This window comes from Pistacia vera, unplaced genomic scaffold (genome assembly GCF_008641045.1).
Source record: "Pistacia vera cultivar Batoury unplaced genomic scaffold, PisVer_v2 Contig1078, whole genome shotgun sequence".
NCBI lineage: Eukaryota > Viridiplantae > Streptophyta > Magnoliopsida > Sapindales > Anacardiaceae > Pistacia > Pistacia vera.
Window position 1 is genome coordinate 243,433 of NW_022195113.1, and position 19,460 is coordinate 262,892.

A 19,460-nucleotide genomic window follows, 5' to 3' on the forward strand; every position below is an offset into this window, starting at 1 on the left:
ATTAAAAAAAAAAAAGGCAAGGCATGCAAGCATTATTTAAATTGAAATTACAATCCTCAAATTTAACTAGGTCTAAAGGCAAATGTAACCAAAACCATGCAATTTCATCTTAAGAATATGCATATAACAATCAATCAAAAACAGCAATTTTTATCATTTGGTAAATTACCAATTACACCTTTACGTTTTACCTTGTTGCGTTTGTACCCAACAAGTTGTAATTTTTTCAGTTTAGTCCCTTATTGTTGGGCCTCTCCAAATTGGGCATCCAGAATGACTATAAAATGAATCAAAAATATATATAAACTACGGACCAACTCTATGCACAATAATGCCTAAAACAACCCGAAATGAAGCCCTTCTAAACCAACGCATAAACTGCCCGAAACAACAGTTTTTTCCGTGCATCAACACATGGGCAGCAGTGTTAAAGACTTTCTAAACATGCATCAACATGTTAACATTCTACTGGTGCAAACCGTGAGTCAATTGACTTACTATTGAATCTGCTATGGCCTATTTACGAACATGCTGCGAGTTAACGCGCACTAGCGTCAATTGACTGTAAATAGACTAAAACCCACTACTACAGTAGCCCAAAAACTAATGTAAGTCCATCGTAATGATCCTCACACATGCAGAAACACGTGATTCTTGGAATCGCTAAAAAATGAGTACCGTAGTATAAATGGGAGCTATTTCCCTGGAGGAAAATCACAAGCTACCAGAACAAGATAGTTAAGCATAAAAACGCTCAACGTACCAAATACTTCAGTGAAAACTCAGAGTGAAGAACAAGGCTACATGGGTAAACATATAACCATCAAGTCTGGGTCATTCGGGGTAGTGAACAACTCAGAGCAACCACCGTACACAGAGGCGTTACGATGAATGTGACGATAGTGTCGCATTTCGCAATAGGGGCTGTTGGGGACAAGGGTTTTGTGCCTTAGCACTCAAACCCTAAACACCCTAAAGGGTATTGAATAGGGCCGTGTGAGGGAACACGACCATCCCCACCACCACACACGGCAGCAGGCGCGCATGGTTATTACAGTAGCTGCGTGTTGCTGCTACCCTTTGTCATGGCCCTACCATGAGCCACCAGCCATGACAGCAAGCACCACCACACACGATGGTGCTGAGGGTTTCAACATTTTTCTCTGATTTCACCAAAAATCAGATCCAACACAACATATTTCAGTATTCTTCCAAACACAACAATCTAAGTTTATTTCAGTATTCTTCCAAACACAACAATCTAAGTTTCATTTCAATCAATCCAAATCAAAATCAATCAAAACAAAACCCTAAACATGCAATCTTTAACTCACATACTTTTAGCATAAAATCAAACACCGAAAACTCATATAAAAGGCTCTGATACCACTTTTAGTGTTTTAATCAAAGATTAACACATCGTAAAACAAAAATTTACTGATTAAACACTATAAGCCCCGAAATCCATATATGAGTATGACGATGCTCATATGCTACAAATCAATCAAGACCTATATATGATTTAGAATCTTCCCCACATTTGGAGACTCTACCTCTTTTTCGAGACTCGGATGAAAAACGCTCACGATCCAAGTGTAGGATCGAACCAACGATATCCACACAAAGGCAAGATTCAACACAAAAGATTTACTAGATAATTTGTGTAGTCTAAAAAAGATGAGTTAGATTAGGGTTGTGAGAAAAAATTCTCTCAATGAAATTATACTCTCCATGGCCAAGAGAAGAAGAATGAGAAATTATTTGATTTTTAAGGAAAAGTGCCCTTTTATAGGGTTGCCCTAAAAATCCCTTGAAAGGTTATTTAGCATAATGCCCTTCCACTAATTAAATCATTAGTGTCCATAATTCTGGAACAAAATCATATACAAGGTATTGAGTCGTTATTATTTTTATCCTTTAATAACATTCATTCAATATTTAAAACATATATACACCGATATATACATTTAAATATTGACGGTTTATATATTTACAATATATATATATGACAATATACATATCTAAATAAATAACCAATCTTACATATTAAATCCAATACGAGATTAGATGCAGACAACAACCTCTCTAGCAAATTTAAAGCTCCAAAAGATTTATCAATCGTCTCATTACACAGATACCAAGATTAGCCCCTAGTAAGGCATCATGGCCACTCAACATAATTTGATTCAACATATTCGCTACCAGTCAACAGTATGGTCACCATGCAATCGAATCATTTCATCATCTATTATCTCATCAAGGTTTGAAGCATAGAAGTAATGTTGGCTTCAAATATAAACCACCTTGACATGTTTAGATTTGGTTATCAAACCAATTGACTAATCGAGCTTCAACTCAATTCTACTATGGCCACAAATTCCAAGGTCATTGTCCTTTACCAAAATCTGACCGAGATAATATCAATTGTACACAGGAGTGATGAATCCTTTGTCGATCAACTATAGTCGTGATGTACTTCTCGATGTAGCCAATCACTCCTATACTAATAACCCTTTCAGGATTACGTTTGGTCAATGTCAAACTACATCAATAGGTGCACACGACCCTCCCATGATCTCAAGTCTAAAGACCACATGCACCAACATCTGTTAGAGGATGTAGTCCATGGACATTGGTGTTACCATCTATATGGAATCCTTTGATGGGTCAGTCTGTTGAACTCATGAATAACAAGCACCCATATGTCACACCATGTTGTCACCAAACAACATTGACATGTGAGATCAGTCACTACCTTCTAGTAAGGTCGTTCAATGCTATGATAGTCTTACCGTATTATCTATGCCTAGGTCAAAATAATACTCTGGCTACGAACGTTTCTAGAATGGCCACTATAAATGATCATAGAGATCTCAAAATCAAGACTTACCACTGCTTGATTCCTTCGTTACGGTTTAACCACTCTAAGGGCATATATTAATACATACATATGAAATATGCTTAACATAATGTAATAAATGTTTTTCATATATTGAAAATTCATGAATATAGTGAATATTCATGATCAACATACAACAATATGATTGGCTCAAGGGTACTTACACTAACAAGGTCGTGGTACAATATCCCATATATGGTTAAGGGCTAGAGCATTAAGTTCTTCCTCCATCACTTGTTGCCATTGGGAATGTTGTACTGCCATAGAATAGGATGTCAGCTCTTATGCTTCAAAGATTTGATTGATGCATATTTTGTGTGAAGGGCAAAGACGATCATACCCTACATAATTAGAAATAGGATAGATGGTAGAGTTAGAAATTGTAGGAAAAATGTAACTTGTACTCTAGGTAGGTGGTCAGATTATGCGAGATGAACGACGCACAGGTTCTTGTTCTGGTTTTAAAGATGAAGATATTGGTGAAAGACCTTCAATTGACTTATTCTTGTCTAGCACTACTATGCCAGTTTTTTTTTTTTTTTTTTTGGTATTTCTTGGGCTTTATATGTATTTGGAATCATTGTTAGATCAGGATACATGACATCTTCAAATGCTTCAAAAATCTACTAAGAAGTAGAGCTTTTAGATTCTTTTTTTGTGAATGGAAAGGCTTCGTTATAAAATACATCTTGACTGGTGAAAACAATATCCTGATATAGATCATACAACCGGTATCCCTTTTGTTGCATCGTATACCCCATAAAGATACAGTAGCTCAAGCATCAAGCTAGTCTTTTGATGGTAAAACAGTAGCATAGCATAAACATCCAAATACTCTAAGATGGATGATATCAGGTTTCTTGCCCAATAAAAGTTCATAAGGTGTTTTTCCTTGTAGAACTGTAGTTGGCATTCGGTTGATCAGATAGGCTGTCGTGACGACACATTCACCTAAGAAAAAATTTGGAATGTTGGCTTGGTTTTTTAAGGCCCTAGCTAGCTCTAGTAAGTGTCGATATTTTCTCTCAACTATCCTATTTTGTTGAGGTGTGTATGTGCTGGAACTTTCATGAAGAATTCCATGGAAAAGGAATAATATTGTGTTTTGGTTATTAAAGAATTGAAGGGCATTATCAGTACAGATTTGTTACACTTTTGTTTGAAACTAGGTTTGAACCATGGTTAGGAATTGCCCAATATGGGTATGAGTTTGAGCTTTGGTGTTTATAAGAAAAACTCATATTCCTCTATAGTAGTCATCGACAATAGTCAGAAAGTAACGTGACCCATGATGATTAGGGGGTATGATAAGGACCCCAAATGTCCATGTGAACTAAGGCAAATGGTTTTGTGGTTGTAGACATACTAATAAGAAAACTTGGACATGTTTGTCTGGCAAGTGGACAAATTGGACAATTGTTGTAAGGAATAGTGCTACTATGGCCCAATTGCTGATGAGAACTAAAAGAGTTTTTATTGCTATCATTTGTATTACATAGAGAAATATTTTTATTGGTAATACAATTATTTAACTCTTTTATTGTGGTTAACTTTTTAGGGATGGATGACCAATAGTATAACCCTTGATGAATCCTACCCAAGCCCTTCTGTTTGCTAGTCAAACGGTCCTAAAAGGTACACATAGTAGGTAAGAATTGGACGGAACAATGGTTGTCGGTGCAAATCTTGGATATAGAGATAAGGTTAAATCTTGGAGATAAGGTACACATAGGACGTTTTTCAAGACTAACTATTTTGTGAGTTTAACTTTCCCTATATGTGTTGCTAAAGTAAAATTCTCGTTTGGCATTTTGACTGGTGTGGGTGGTAAAATGGGTTCAATTTTGTCAAATAATTTTGGGTGCAAATAATATGGTCAAAAGCTCCTAAATCAATAATCCATGTATCAATAGAAAAAAGAGTATTCAGACAGAAAAACATACCTGCATAGGTTCTTGAGGCATTATCAGTTTTAAGGATCTGATTTAGGATTTAAAGGAGTTGAATGTATTGATCCTAACTGAGTGTAGGCATCAAAAGTTGATTTCCTAAAGTCGTCATGACTTAGTTGGCCATCGATGTTTCAGTCTTTTTTTGGTGAAACCTAGTCGTCGATGTAATTTCCAACATGTGTCTCGGGTGTATTTTTTCGTTTACAATAATCACAATACATCTTACCCTTTTTTCTTTATTTTCTCCCTTAGGGTTGAAATTGTGATTTTTTTGAACTTTGAGAAATATTCTGTGAAAACAACACATCTACGAACTATTCTATCAACATGATATACTTTGAGGGCCATTTGGATATTTTATCGAAGCAACTAGATTATAATCGTTGGATAGCAATGATGGATATGGACCGTTCATGTGGTCATTTATAAAATGACCCTTTTGTTGCAACCCTAATGTTATCTCTCCTCCTTTTTTTTAAAAAAAAAAAATTTGTGTCGTGAAACTCATCACCCCTTCATGTGCCATCGCCTGTTGATTCTCATCCTGCACCGCCAACTGATACGACGAAGATTTGGAGTTGTTGAAGCAGCAAGCACTTGGGTTTGGAAAGGAAGAAAGCCCTCATTCAACCCCATCAAGAATTTTGTGACTCGCCCTTGATCTTTGATTTCTTGGTATTGTTTTAGTGTTTTAGGTGGTCCCTGTAGAGGTGTTTCGACAGCATCCAGCTCGGTCCATAATGCTGAAAGTTTGCTAAAATAGGAAGCACCAGTTGAGTTGCTTTGTCGGAGTTCGATAAGGCTTTAGTGTAACAAAAAAAAATTCGCCAAATCTAACGTCTCGTGCATCTCCTTTATAAATTCTCATAGTTGGCATCTTCAGTTGCTGGTAAACCAGCAACCACCTCGTGAGTCATACAATTTGTGATCCACGATCGAACAAAAGTGTTCAAACATTCCCATAATTTTTGAAGATTTGGTTCATATGGCATGGGAACAGTGCCATCAATGAAACCGAGTTTATCCTTGGTGATGAGAGCTCGCCAAAAATTATGAACCCAAGAGGCATAATTTTCAGTCTGACAAGAGGTTGTTTTACGAGGACCAAATCTGGTCTGTCTGATGGTGAGGAATAAAGGGGATCATCGGGTTCAAGGTGGTTCGGATTGTGAAATGGAACAACCTGAATGGGAAATGAGTACGGGTTTTAACCCATCTGATTTTGGTTTTGGCTCATAAAGAAGATGGGTGGTGTTTTAGGGTTTTGGTTAGGGTTTGAGTCATAACCCCGGCCTGTTTAAGAAGTCTAAGATGAATGGGTTTGAGACTTTGGGCTGGTTGGATCCATTTGTGTTTGAATCTTAGTCATTTTGGCTGGGAGAGTTTTGGTTTTGATCTTCGGTATCCTAAGCAGTCTTTGTTCTTTTGCAAGAAATGGATACAATGACTAGAGAGGATAAAACAAATAATTTCAAAAAAAACGCAGCCGAAGATTAGAGTGGGCTCTGATACCATGTCAGCAAGAAGAGGCTGAGCTAGAGATGGCAAGAATACCAGAGAAAGCTCAAAGATAAGGATAAAGAAATCATTTTTATATTTCTTTTCAGTGTCCCATTCTTGTACAATTGTTGCATTCTTATACAAGAAGAAAATGTAACAAAAAGGAAAGAAATGATTTTTAATAATACAATCTGCATAATATTACAAATAATTAAGGCACAGAAATGGAAGTCAATCCTTGATTTGCGTCATCCTTCCAATAATGTTAAGATAATAGATTAATTTGTGTTTGGAAGGGATCAACTAAAAAATCACTATTAATTCCCAATATTTTCAATTTCAAAACAAAATTTCATGCACGACTAATGCTTCAATTATTACACCTCAACCAAAAGCAATAAGAATGGCCTAAAAATTGAAGCAAGTTCATTATCTATGTAAAGCTTTGATACTACCTTAATTTATCACAAAATTGAAAGCGTAAATCAACTTTTAAGATTATACAATATGGTGATGAACCCTATCAAATTTATCATGTTCCAGGGTTTGGCTTGAGCAATTGAATAAATACATCTATCTTTACTCGGGGCGTTGGGTTAGAAAAGGTTTGCAGGTGGATATTTCTCCAATTGCCTCAACCACATTCAGTATAAAGAAAACCATTTGGTCATCTGCATATGAGTTTTTAGTTTAAGAATTAAAGTAACTCTACATTTCTATATTTGCTTTTTACAATTTGGAAACAGAATGTATGAAAACTAATTAAATAAAAATAAAAATAAAAATTACATGGTTCAAAGAGCCAGTGTTATATAACAAGCTACTCGTGGTGGTGTATATATCAGTGGTACTACACTACCACCTATCATATTAATTAGTTGTATAAATGACATAAATACATTAGTTTGTGATATAACTAATTTGGTGCGTCTGTTGGATTATAAGAATTTTTACTAGATGTTATACCTTCATGATATTCTAAATTTTTCTAAAACAAACATAACGTTGAGCGAACAAGCATTCGTTGTGAGAAATTTTACATATTCATACCTGGGAGAAAGACAACATCTTGACACTTTTGTGCCCAAGAATATCTGCAAATCAAGACTGAAATTAGCAAATGACAAATAAAAAATGCTAAAAGATTTAAACATTTAATTTATTATATTATTTTGTAAGAAAGTATTACATTTTTCAATATGATTTAATGAATTCATTCCTATTTGTTAAAAAAATTATTCATGACACTTCCACTGCACCTCCTCCAACAGGACTAGGGGTGTTCAACGAGGCGGGCCACTCGCGAGCCGGCTTGGCTCGGCTCGAGTACGGCTCGCCTCGTCTGCAATCGAGCCGACTCGGCTCGATTCGTGAGAGAGAACTAGCTGAGTTTGAGCCTACCTTGGCTCAGCTCGATTGGCTTGCGAGCCAAGTTAGGCTTGAATTATTAAGGGGGTTTTAGGGGTTTTTTTAAAGTATAGGGATTAAACCAAAATTTTCAAAGAAAAAAGTTTGCAAAAATAACAAAAAAACCCGGATGTTAAAATCCCTAAAAACGTGACTGAAACCCATTCGCCAGCAAATCCAAACCAAATCAGATTGAAAACAAGAAGAAGAAGATGGGAGGAAGGGGAGAGCAGTCAAAACCAAACAAATCAAGCAAAGTGTTGTTCAAATTTGGTAAACAAGTCAAGATGCCATTGGGGTTTGGTGTGTTGCCATTTTGCTTCTCTGTGAGATTCCTCTTTTGTCTTCTCACTAGGGAACCCTGTTGATGGTTGGTGCTGGTGATGGCACTATTTTTGGGTGGGCTGTGTGATTTGTTTTTGGTTTTTTCTTTTTGGTTGGTGGTTGGAAGGTGGGACATGCGGCTTTGTTGGTGAGTGCTCTGGGATTATGTTTTTTTTGTTGGTTGAGTCATGTGGTGGTGTGGTTCTCTTCAAGGAAGAAGGAGGAAAGGCTTGGAGGCTACTGGACTTTTTGTTCTTGGAGTGTTTGCAGCAGATGGGTGCTTGGCAGGTGGCTGGTGTTAGAGGTCTGGTGTGTGAGTGTGACTTCTCTGTTGGCTGGTCTGCTGATGGTTCCCGATTTTCGTTCAGCTGGTGTGGCTGTGAGAGTGTTTCATGTGGTCTCTCAGAGGTGGTTTTGAGATGTTGGGGGTTGGGTTCTCTACTCTTGGGTTTTAATTTAAAAAAAAAAAAAAAAACTGTATATTTTAAACCCCAAAAAAAATGAACGATGGCAAGCGGCTCCGTCAGTACTTCTCTGTGCTATGTATTTTGTTTCTTACAAATGTTTTTTTTTTTTTTTATACTGTCTCATCCTCTTTCTCTTTCTTTACTATTGGGTCCCTCATTCTCTCTCTCTTTCTCTATATCTGTGTATTTTGTTTCTTACGAATTTTTTTTGAAACTGTCTCATGCTCTTTCTCTTTCGTTACTCTTTTTTTATTTGAAACAGTAAAGATTTTGAAAATTAAACAATTACAATAAAATTTCTTTAAATCACAACTTAAAAGGAAAGGAAAATTCAATGACAAACTTGAAAAAATCACAGTTTAAAGGAAAATAAGAAAAAGGGTAGACACCAAACAAAAAAAAATAATAATAATAAGAAGAAAAACAAAAAAAATTGCAGTTTAGACAAAAGTTACAGTTTAAAAGAAAGAAAAAAAAAATTAAAGGAGAATAAGAAAAAGGGTAGATGCCCAAAAAAAAAATTGTATTTTCTGGAGCTGGCTCGCGAGCTGGCTCAATAAGCCAACTCGAGAGCCGGCTCGAAATATCCTATAATCTCTTACGAGCCGAGCCGAGTCATAGAATATATGATTCAGCTCGACTCGAGCTCGGCTCGTTTCTTAATCCTATTTTCACGAGTCGAGCTCGTTAAGCCTAAAACTCGGCTCGGCTCGGCTCGTGAACACCTGACCAACAACTTTGAAAAGTGACATTGTAGTTGTAGCAATTCCATTAGCTGCTCATCTTTGATCCTAGTCCTTTTTTTTTTTAACCATATTTGATCAAATCAATTTGAGACATAGATATACATGGAAATTATCTACGGATCGTGAACTTTTTTCATTAATGGTGGTAATAAACGCTAAACAATAATTTTACAGTTCTCAGTGTGAAAAATAAGTCTGTATTTTAGAGAGTAGGACTATATATCCATGCTTGAAACTGATTAGATATATATATAATTTGGAAATGATAGAAAATTGCCACTGCTCAGTTTTGTAGAAGAAACAATCATGTTGTAATGGACACCTTGTTATTAGGAAAAGAAACAAATTAATATGAGGTATTAATTTCGAAAATATGGCACCTAAACATGCAGGGAAATATTCTCAGATTTTTGTTTTCATAAAAAAACATTTTAAAATAATGAAGAAACAAAAAGAAATGCTAAATGGTGTTTAAGATTTAAATGATATTACATATACAAATGAGGGTCTTTTTTATAAAGAAATTTATATAAAGTGTGTGACATAAGTGACGTGACATAAAATGAATGAAAAAATGAACATAAATACTTAAAACTTATTAACTGAAGATGGATGATTTTTACTTTTGCAATGTGTGCAACAGTTATTGGTCCAAAAATCCTCACCACCAATGGATGTAGACAAAGTTGATAGATTATGAGGCTGAACCCTGCAAGCTCAATAATTAGGGAAAAAAATTCATATCGTTAAAGATGATTAAAAATGAAAGAGGAATATCATTGCATGCAAGAAATTTGTTATCCTCTGACGATATCTGTTCCAACACAGACAACTTTCGTCGAAAAAACCACTTGCTCCGACACCAGCATGCATCACTAAAATATTGTTATCTTCTGACTATTATATATTAATGAGTATACATTTTATACCTGTAATTGCAAGAACTTCACCAACATCTTCAGTTGAATAATTCAGACCCCTATATTTCCTAGGGCTAACAGCCTACAATGAAAAAATCTATAGAAGCAAGAGCAGTTTCATCTAATCAATTAATTTGATTATTAGCAGAAGTAAAAATATTATTCACCATCTAAAATCAGATAGAAAGGTACCTCAATGTAAGCCATATCATGAAGTGAAAAGAGACAGTAAACGAAAATGGAAGACATCAAAGGCCAATTCTTCATTAGGCTTTTCTTAGAACTAGATGCCTTTATTCTCTCACCTTGTTTATCAAATTCTGAATTAGACTCATAGGATGCAGATTCCAAAGCATCATATGAGACTTTACAAGATATATTACTCTCTTCATTGTGCATGTGCAGTGTCTCCTACAATAACCAAATATATTTAAGGACAACACTTCAAAAAAATCATCCGCAAAACGAATGTTGATATAACCATCCAATCATGGAGTAACATGTCAATGCGAGTGAGATATACTTCCTCAATGATTAGATGATTATACCAACGTCCATTGTAGGGAGATAGATCAGGATTCTCTCCTGATTTGAACTTTTACTTGAGTTTTTAAAAGCTTGTGACCAGTAGTTACAGAATAGAAATATATTAAACAATAAATAAACCAAAAATGCACAGGTATTGTGAGATCCGTAAAACTCAAGAAAGCTTAGATAAGGAGAATACCTTGATCAGGAAGATCGATTTGGTTAATAATGGCATCAAGGATTCACTATAATAAGTCATAAAAAATAACAATAATAGAATTACATATTGGAAGCCAGTAAGCAAAAATGGTTACCCCCAAAGCAAAGCGTGATATACAAAGGCAGGGCAAGAAGTATGGAAATTTGAATTAATTTTATATTCAGAATCAACATATTTTAAACATCTTAACAGAAAAGATTTGGATTAAAAAAACAAAGCAATGTTCACTTCTCGAACAAGGATTCTTTGGAAAATATATTTGGATATTTCTCTACTGGCTGAATTGCAAAATTACCCAAAAAAATTAGAAAGAAAAAAAAACACTTCACAACCAGAAAGAAAAACGAAATGGAGATAGATGATCAAAGAAAAAAAATGCTTAAGAGTATTCTTGGCTCTATTTTCATTAGATACATATAAATTTAAAATTGGATCCACGTTACAGGGTAAGAAAAATTGTTAGATTTAAATATTCAAATCGGATCCTTACATAATAATAACTTTGTTGGCCAAATGGCTTAAACTAGGAAAAAGAAATTAATGTGTCATGAATATTTTACAAATATTACAAATTACCCCCTAAAAATGGAACATTTTTCAATAAAAGCTGAAAAAAAAAAACAAACTGTAAAACTATAAAGTAGCTTACACGTATAAAGATACGTTTGATTTAGTTAAAAAAATAATCACTTATATAAATCTATTTTAAAACTTAAATTAGAAAAAAAAAAAAAAAAAAAAAAAAAAAAAAAAAAAAAAAAGGAAAAAGGAAAAATGAGTTATTAGCAACATGACACTATACAGAGTACTTTGCTGACACCCATCAAGGTAATCCTAAACCATAATTGTCATCAATGTTTCTCCCCAGGTTCCAGTTGTTGATGGCTACTCATTCCCTCATCTTACTAAGCGAATGAATGTAGCTGGTCGGCACATAACATCCTATCTTGTTGATTTACTCTCACGGAGAGGGTGAGGGTCAATACTTTGTCCAAGAATTAGCAAGAAAATTACAATTCATATTACATTTTGGTTGAATGTTGAATTTCTGTCCTGTAGGTATGCAATGAATAAGACTGCTGATTTTGAGACTGTTAGGCAAATCAAAGAGAAGCTCTGCTATATAAGGTGAATGCAAAATTTCATGCTGTGGAATGATTTTGTGGATCTTGTTGCATGATGATATAATATCTGTTTTATCTTACTGCAGTTATGATTACAAAAGGGAATATCAATTGGGCCTTGAAACCACCATTCTGGTTAAGAATTATACTGTGAGTTTATTCTCCTATTATTTTATAAATTTTTCTTTTTCTTGTTTCAATATAAATTCTTAATTTAGTTATGTATTAACTGAATTTATTTTGATCAGCTGCCAGATGGAAGGACCATTAAAGTAGGAACTGAAAGATTTCAGGCCCCTGAGGCTCTTTTTACGCCAGTAAGCCTATACGATTATTTATTGTCATGTTCTATATGTTAAAATTTTCCAAGCTATGTATTGCCTGATCAGGTTAATATGCTGTTAGCCTGTTACATAATTCCAGATGCTTTGCATTGGTAGTTAATTTGAAATGGCTTGGTACTCAGATCATTTTATGACACGCTATTCCTTTTTGGACAAAGAACGTAGATTTTAATAATGAAAAAATTGAATCTGTAATTACAAATCAAGCTACCACGACATTTTAATTCCTTAAGAGCAAAGAAAAAGATTATGGCATGTGCTATTAGTTTGTGTAAAACCAGTACTTGTTTGAACCCTTGTGTATGGATTTTTATAATTTGCAAAATTGTTACACGAGTGGTTTATATAGTAATGAATAACCTGATTTAATATATTTTACTGCCATCAAAGAACTATGAGGCCATCCTATTACACTATGTATTAATGGTTTTAATTTGTGAAACTTAAAGAATACTTCCTTCTTTCAGGAACTTATTGATGTTGAAGGTGATGGAATGGCTGATATGGTTTTTCGCTGCATTCAGGAAATGGATATTGACAACCGTATGATGGTACGTTTATTAAAAATCTATTAGTTTGTATGTAATTCTTAGTTGAGATTCTTTGTTGAAATTTTATTTTAATCTTTGCAGTTATACCAGCATATAGTTTTAAGTGGAGGGAGCACCATGTATCCTGGACTGCCTAGTCGGTACTACATTAAACTGCATTTTGCATCACATGAAATCTCGCATTCTCTTGTTCTTTAATGGAGTACTACAGTTGGATTCATTTCGATAACCTTGGAATGCACCATGAAGTTCGTATCTTCAGATTCTTCTGTAAAAACTTGCATAAAGATGCTGAAAACTATTAACTTGCTTTATCCATGTCCGTAAAACATCTTAACATACTTGAACTCGAAAGGCTAAGAACTATATCCAGAAAACGTAGTGATAAATCNGGCCATTAAATAAGTCCAACCAAAGAGGTTCTTATTTTAATCACACAAATGGATGGCAAGAAGCATTCTAGATACTCCATGAAACATTAATATTACCAAAGAAGGAATAGCATGCTAAAACTGTTGTCCATGCCACTTCCTCTTTATATATATGTATAAACAAATGGAAGATAACAATTACACTCACTATGATATTGGCAATGCTGAAAAAATTAACTCAAAGAAGAGAGTATTTGAGATGATATACAAAAAAATTTAAAGAAAAATTTGATATGTGATGGGATCCCTTGCCAGTTCCAAGGGCAACAAACCATATAAGATCTTTTGATAGTGATAATTAGCAAAATCAGAGCCTCATAAAATATCATGGCAAAGAAAATGGAAATGTCTATAAGATCAATTTTTAACCTAAAGTCACAGTTAGTCAATTTCATTATGACAGGAAACAGTCCGACATGTTAGGAAAGAATTACATCAAAATGCATCTTACTTAGGACAGATAGTAGTCTAAATCAATAATTTCATATAATATAATGGTTGAGATTAGACAGTAGCAATAATGTTATTTTGAAGTCATAAATAACATAAATTATGTACCGGAAGCCAGAAAGAAGCCATAGTTACTCCCAAAGCAATAAGTGATATAACAAAGCAGGGCAAGAAGTATGGAAACCTGCATAAATCTCATGTTTCAGAATACCATCATCCTTTTAACATCTTACAGAAAGAAAATGAAAAATAATAAAAACATAAGAGCTAAAGTTCACTTACCTCCCAAATAAAGATTCTTTAGAGAATATGTTTGGATACTAATCTGCTGGCTGAATAGTGAAAATTATCCCAAACGATAAGTACCATGCTTTGCAAACAAAAAACAAAATGAAAAGGACATGGGCACATGGACTAGGTGGGGTATGGGGATGTTAACAATAGATAGATTAAAATGAGATTGGAGCAGATACTTGGACAACTAGGGAAAAATCCTGAATGATTGACATTTCATAAGGATTTCAAATTACTTGAAAATGGAATATTTTTCAATAATAAAGGAGAAAGGAAATATTATCTACAAGTTGTATTTACTGGCACAAGAAGCCAAAAATATAAGTACCTGAGCCAAAAAATCACCCACTGCTAGGCCCATGATGAGTCCTATGCCCCATGTTGTACTCACCAGAAATTAGATTACAGTTGTCACCTCCGGCACCACAGTAAAATCTTTTATTCATGGAGAAATAAGCTTACTGCTGACAGTCCTAAAGCTTGGTGCTCTCCACACATAACTTCAGTTGCATATGCCTGGTAATGATAGAAGTTATGCACCGGCACTGGAACTAAGTGGAACACAAGTAAACAAAGAATCTCGTAGAATAGAAACTTTCCATACCATTACTATTCCAAGTAAAGCATTTATACTCCCAAGAAGAAACCTTGTGATGACAGCCATCCAAAAGTTTATACTAACCCTAAAGAGAGAGCTCAAAACAACCCTATGACAAATTTTTAAGCCCGATAATTATGAAAATTTTGTACATAACATATCTGAAATAAAAAAATTCCCGAATTAATTGCTAATTATCACTATTAAAATTTGACAGGAAACCAGCAGTTACTAACACTGAGATGTTTCCTTTTTATTTTTTTGGTTTTTTGTCTTTTTTTTTTTTCTTCTTTTCCCTTTATTTTTTTTTTTAATTTTTTTCTATTTTTTATTTATTCCCTTCAAGGTATTAAGAGGTTTGTTAGAATTAATTTTAAGGAACTGAAATCTGATGAATAAGCATATCTATATTAGAATACACCATCATTAAAGAGGAAGTATAGAAGATACACTCACCCACAAAGCCAGCATAGTAGCCAATATCTTCCTTCCTTTTTGCAATATGAAAATCCCTAATCTGAAATTAAATAGTAAATTAATAGAATGTTTTGGAAAGCAATGCAAGATTCAACAGATTAACAGCTAGGCTTTGTTTAATATTTTTCCCAAGCAATGGAGGCTAAGCAGAAAAATCAGCAACCAAGATAGTCCAACCTCAAACTCGTAAAAGATGTAAATAAAAAAATGCAAGAATCAAATCTGACCACCATATTCTATAACCGTCCTGGAATGTATCAGCTTTAATAAGTTGCAGAAAACTTGTTGTCTACTTCTCAGTAATATTTTCTCCAAACTAAGGAAGTGATCAATCTTGTCACTGGTAAATCTTACTTCTTGGATGGTTATTCACTCATCTTGTTCTGCTATCAATCATAGCGCATTGATTAGTAAGATGCTTCTGTATTTATACAAAAATCATTCAATTGATTTTTTTAAAATCTTCATTGCAGACTCTTTGTCTGTCACTGAACCAATTTCTACATCTGTCTATAACTCATTTTAATAATTTAATCATCTGCATGCAGAGTTACATTTCTACTCACGATGAAATAAAGGAGGGGAAAGAGTAATGATACTGATAGTGCTGAAAAATTGAAATGAGAAGGATATCAATATTATGGATAATGTACAAGATAAATCAAATAATTAAGACATGCTTAACAGCAGCTAAAACAAGTGCTGCAGGGAATGAAAAACCACTGCAGGAGGGCATATAAATGAATTTTAACCATAAAGAAAAGGGTGCATGCTACCTTAAATCAACAACAAAACTTAGTTACAGTAATAATTAAGTTCACCACAACCACAAAAAGCAAAACTTATTTATGACAGATTGAAAGGCAGACTCAACATCCAAGAAGGAGATCACAATTTATTCATTTATTGATGGGAAGACATTAAGTTGAAAACAATTCACAGATGTAAGCTGGGGGTTGAAAATTACATCTTCTAATAAAATATTTCCTGTGTTTCTAACTAAATAGAAATACCTTCAGTTAGCCTTTGTTACCGAACCCCAGGGGAGCATGCCAACTTTTTCCCTTAAGTAGTTTAACAACCGAATGGGTGCAAAATTGTCAAACTATTATTAAAATGAGAATCACAAAAACTCCAGTTTAATTCACCCTATTCATTATACTATTTGCAAGTACAGTGCTCCAATGGACAGAATTTCTCACTTTTGTTACAAACAAAAAGAAATGCCAACAGAACCATACTGCAAGAAAATGTAATGATAAAATCACCTTAATCTGATCATTTTTTCCACCTTCCAGTATATAATAAAGTAATTTTCCCTGTCCCATAGACACTAAAAATTCTGTTATCTTTAATATTTTTGATAATGTTAACCAAAACTATTTGCATGCATCTCCATTTGTGTGTATGCAGAAACCTTCAAACCTAAAGAGGAACAACTAAAAATAATTGAAACCAATACCATTCTTCAAATTTGGCAACCTGCCTAAACCATATCATCCCAACTACGCAATTCGTGGAAACAAAGAGAAATTTAAGATGCTCGTAAGAATATCCTGTGGTGAGATATGACGACTTACAATTACAAACCGCTACAAACCACAGAGAAATGATTTCCCGAATGGGTAAACCTTGTTTTAACTCTTTGAGCTTATCAACCTTGCAGCCAGAGCAGTTCTCATAATATTTCTTCTGCTTCAACAGTGTCTCTCTGCACTTCTCCTCCGACATACTTTTATCAAGCCAGCACAAGACACTGCCTCAGATGTATGAAGCTGTCAAACTAAATCTGAAAAAGCACTCTGCACTTAGTTACATAATCAGCTCAAAAACTAATCATCCAATAGAAATTAATAATACATATGTAAAGGTGAAACAAAATCTGAAATAGTACTCTCCACTTAGCTGTATAATGAGCTTAAAAAGTATCATCATAAAGAAGATATATATATGTCCATTAAATGGTAAGGAATCAATTGATTAGGAGTTAAAAAGTTGCTTAGAAAAGAATATTCAAGTCTTGAGACAAAGATGCTTTTGCTTTGTTTCCGTGTTAAATGAAAATAATATATAGCATCCACATATTTTACAATATTTTCTCTTAAAACGTGTGGATACAATATAATATCATACCATGCTAACAAGAGCAACACATAGAACATGCTTGTCACCATCAAATCATGATGTCATCTAATTAGCTTTTAAAACCAATATCACAATTTTTGTATCTTAAGTACCATGTTATTGACTTAGAAGTACTACAGGATTATAAAATAATAAGACATTAAATAAAAAGTCATAATAGCTTCATATCACTTCAGAGAAAAAAAAAAAAAAAAAAAAAAAAATTGGAATAACAATTATAAGTACTTAGTATGGCGTTACTCTATAATAATACAATTAACGTCTGTCTTCAACACATGAATGTAAAGCTTATACACAATATAAATAACCACCTTAAAGAACTCAAGTATCGATTTCAAAGGGAAGTCAAACTATTATTATTAAACATCAAATGAACAATGCAAACTGTTAAACTTCCAACATAATGAAATAAAATAAGCTTTCAAACATGTTCCAAGTTTTATACTTGAATATTCATACAAATAGTAGTTACAATGGCGAGGTAAAGGACAATAATGCGTACTTCAATCAAATAAAAATTACCTTCTTTCTTCACCCTCATGTTGTTATATTAGTAATACTATGTACACAAAGTTGGAACCCTAACTTTAGAATTCAACTAATATGTACCTCACTTATCACATCATTTTACAATTAATATGGTACTACCATATCAGTTTACTTCTAAAGTCAGGATTCTAACTTTATAAGTACGACATTACTCAAATTTACACTACACGCACGCGTCCTTCACTCAAAAAACGACACCTCACAATCACATGACCGATGACCGTTTAAAGCTTCGCCTATAGTGATCTGATTAAGACAAGTAGCACAAACAAAGCAAACCAAAATGTGAGGAAACCGATCAGGAAACCTAGCAAGCGAAATTCAAACTAAACACCAAAAGCTTTAATAAAACATTTTAAGAAAAGTGACAAAAAAAGCTCATCTGAATCTTAATCCTGATAAGTTGATAGTAAATTAGGGCACGATTTTGGTTGGACATTGATTCGAATGGGTTGTAAGCAATAATTTACAAGAAGACAAATGTACCTTCAGTGGCCATGTGAGATTTCGGTAATTCCGACGTGTCGGTACAAAAGCTTCCGTTTCCCAGAGAAACATAAGCGCAAATTGAAATTTATTCGAATTCCTTCCTCTTGAAATTGAAAATTTGACAGACATAGGAAACCTCTTGAAATTGACATTAATAAATAGGATAGGAGAAGCCTGAATTTGGGATATTTTTAAAATTAGGGTTTGTTTAAAACTTGAGGGAAGATGAGAGAAAAATAGCCGTTGTTAATGAAGAAATTTTGAAAATAATTTAATTAGAAAGGACTGCAACATTTTTTCTTTTTCTTTCTAATATATTTCACGTTAATATTTATTATATCACATATAATAATTAAATAATAAATACTCAAAAATAAAATATATAAAATTAAATCTAAAATTGGTTTTTGAAAGCACATAATTTTAAGACTAATATCATTAATTAAATTAAATGGATCAAATAAAGTAGATTAATTTGTCTAATTAAAATGTTACGCACGCATATTTCATCCAAAATGTATCATGAAATTAATACAAATTAACTTTGTCAAAACCCTTTCATTAAAATGACAACCATCTATGAGTGACAAAAACCTTTAATACTAATAATTCATTTAATTAAATCAATATTTCATTATTAAAGGCAAAAGCTTTGAAGTTTTCCATCACCAATAATATCACCAACGAAATACAAAGCACTTGATTTTGTGGCATTTGTTGCATAGCCTAAGCAAAACACTCACAGCCAAGAGGGTGACACTTCCACTCAATAAAAGTTAATTATGCCCACAATTTTTTAACATTATTGAACTTTGATTTGTTCATAAAGTTTTGAAAAGAATTTTAAATCAATGAAGTATGATATGGATTTGATTCGGTTTGGCCCCTCTCATTCATACAAATTTGCCAATTATATGGGTTTAATTAATAGAATAGAATTGATTTTCGGTTCTTTTTTTTTTTTTTTTATCTTGAAATAATAATGTATCAATGTTATACATCTCGACAATTATTATTCCAAAATTTTCATTTGATATATCTTTAT

General features: G+C 33.6%; 1 protein-coding gene and 1 pseudogene across 1 annotated transcript; one reads left to right on the top strand and one right to left on the bottom strand.

Annotated features, from left to right (window-relative positions):
* Window positions 1-11,801: 11,801 nt before the first annotated feature.
* LOC116133130 (actin-related protein 2-like) lies at window positions 11,802-13,353 on the top strand (the record flags this gene model as incomplete). Its single annotated transcript, XM_031418813.1, has 6 exons — window positions 11,802-11,935; window positions 12,023-12,091; window positions 12,174-12,237; window positions 12,336-12,404; window positions 12,899-12,982; window positions 13,064-13,353. Coding segments are annotated over 6 exons (537 nt in total), but the record flags the coding sequence as incomplete, so codon positions are not given.
* Window positions 13,354-13,560: 207 nt separating this feature from the next.
* LOC116133140 lies at window positions 13,561-18,569 on the bottom strand (annotated as a pseudogene).
* Between the last annotated feature and the right edge of the window lie 891 nt (window positions 18,570-19,460).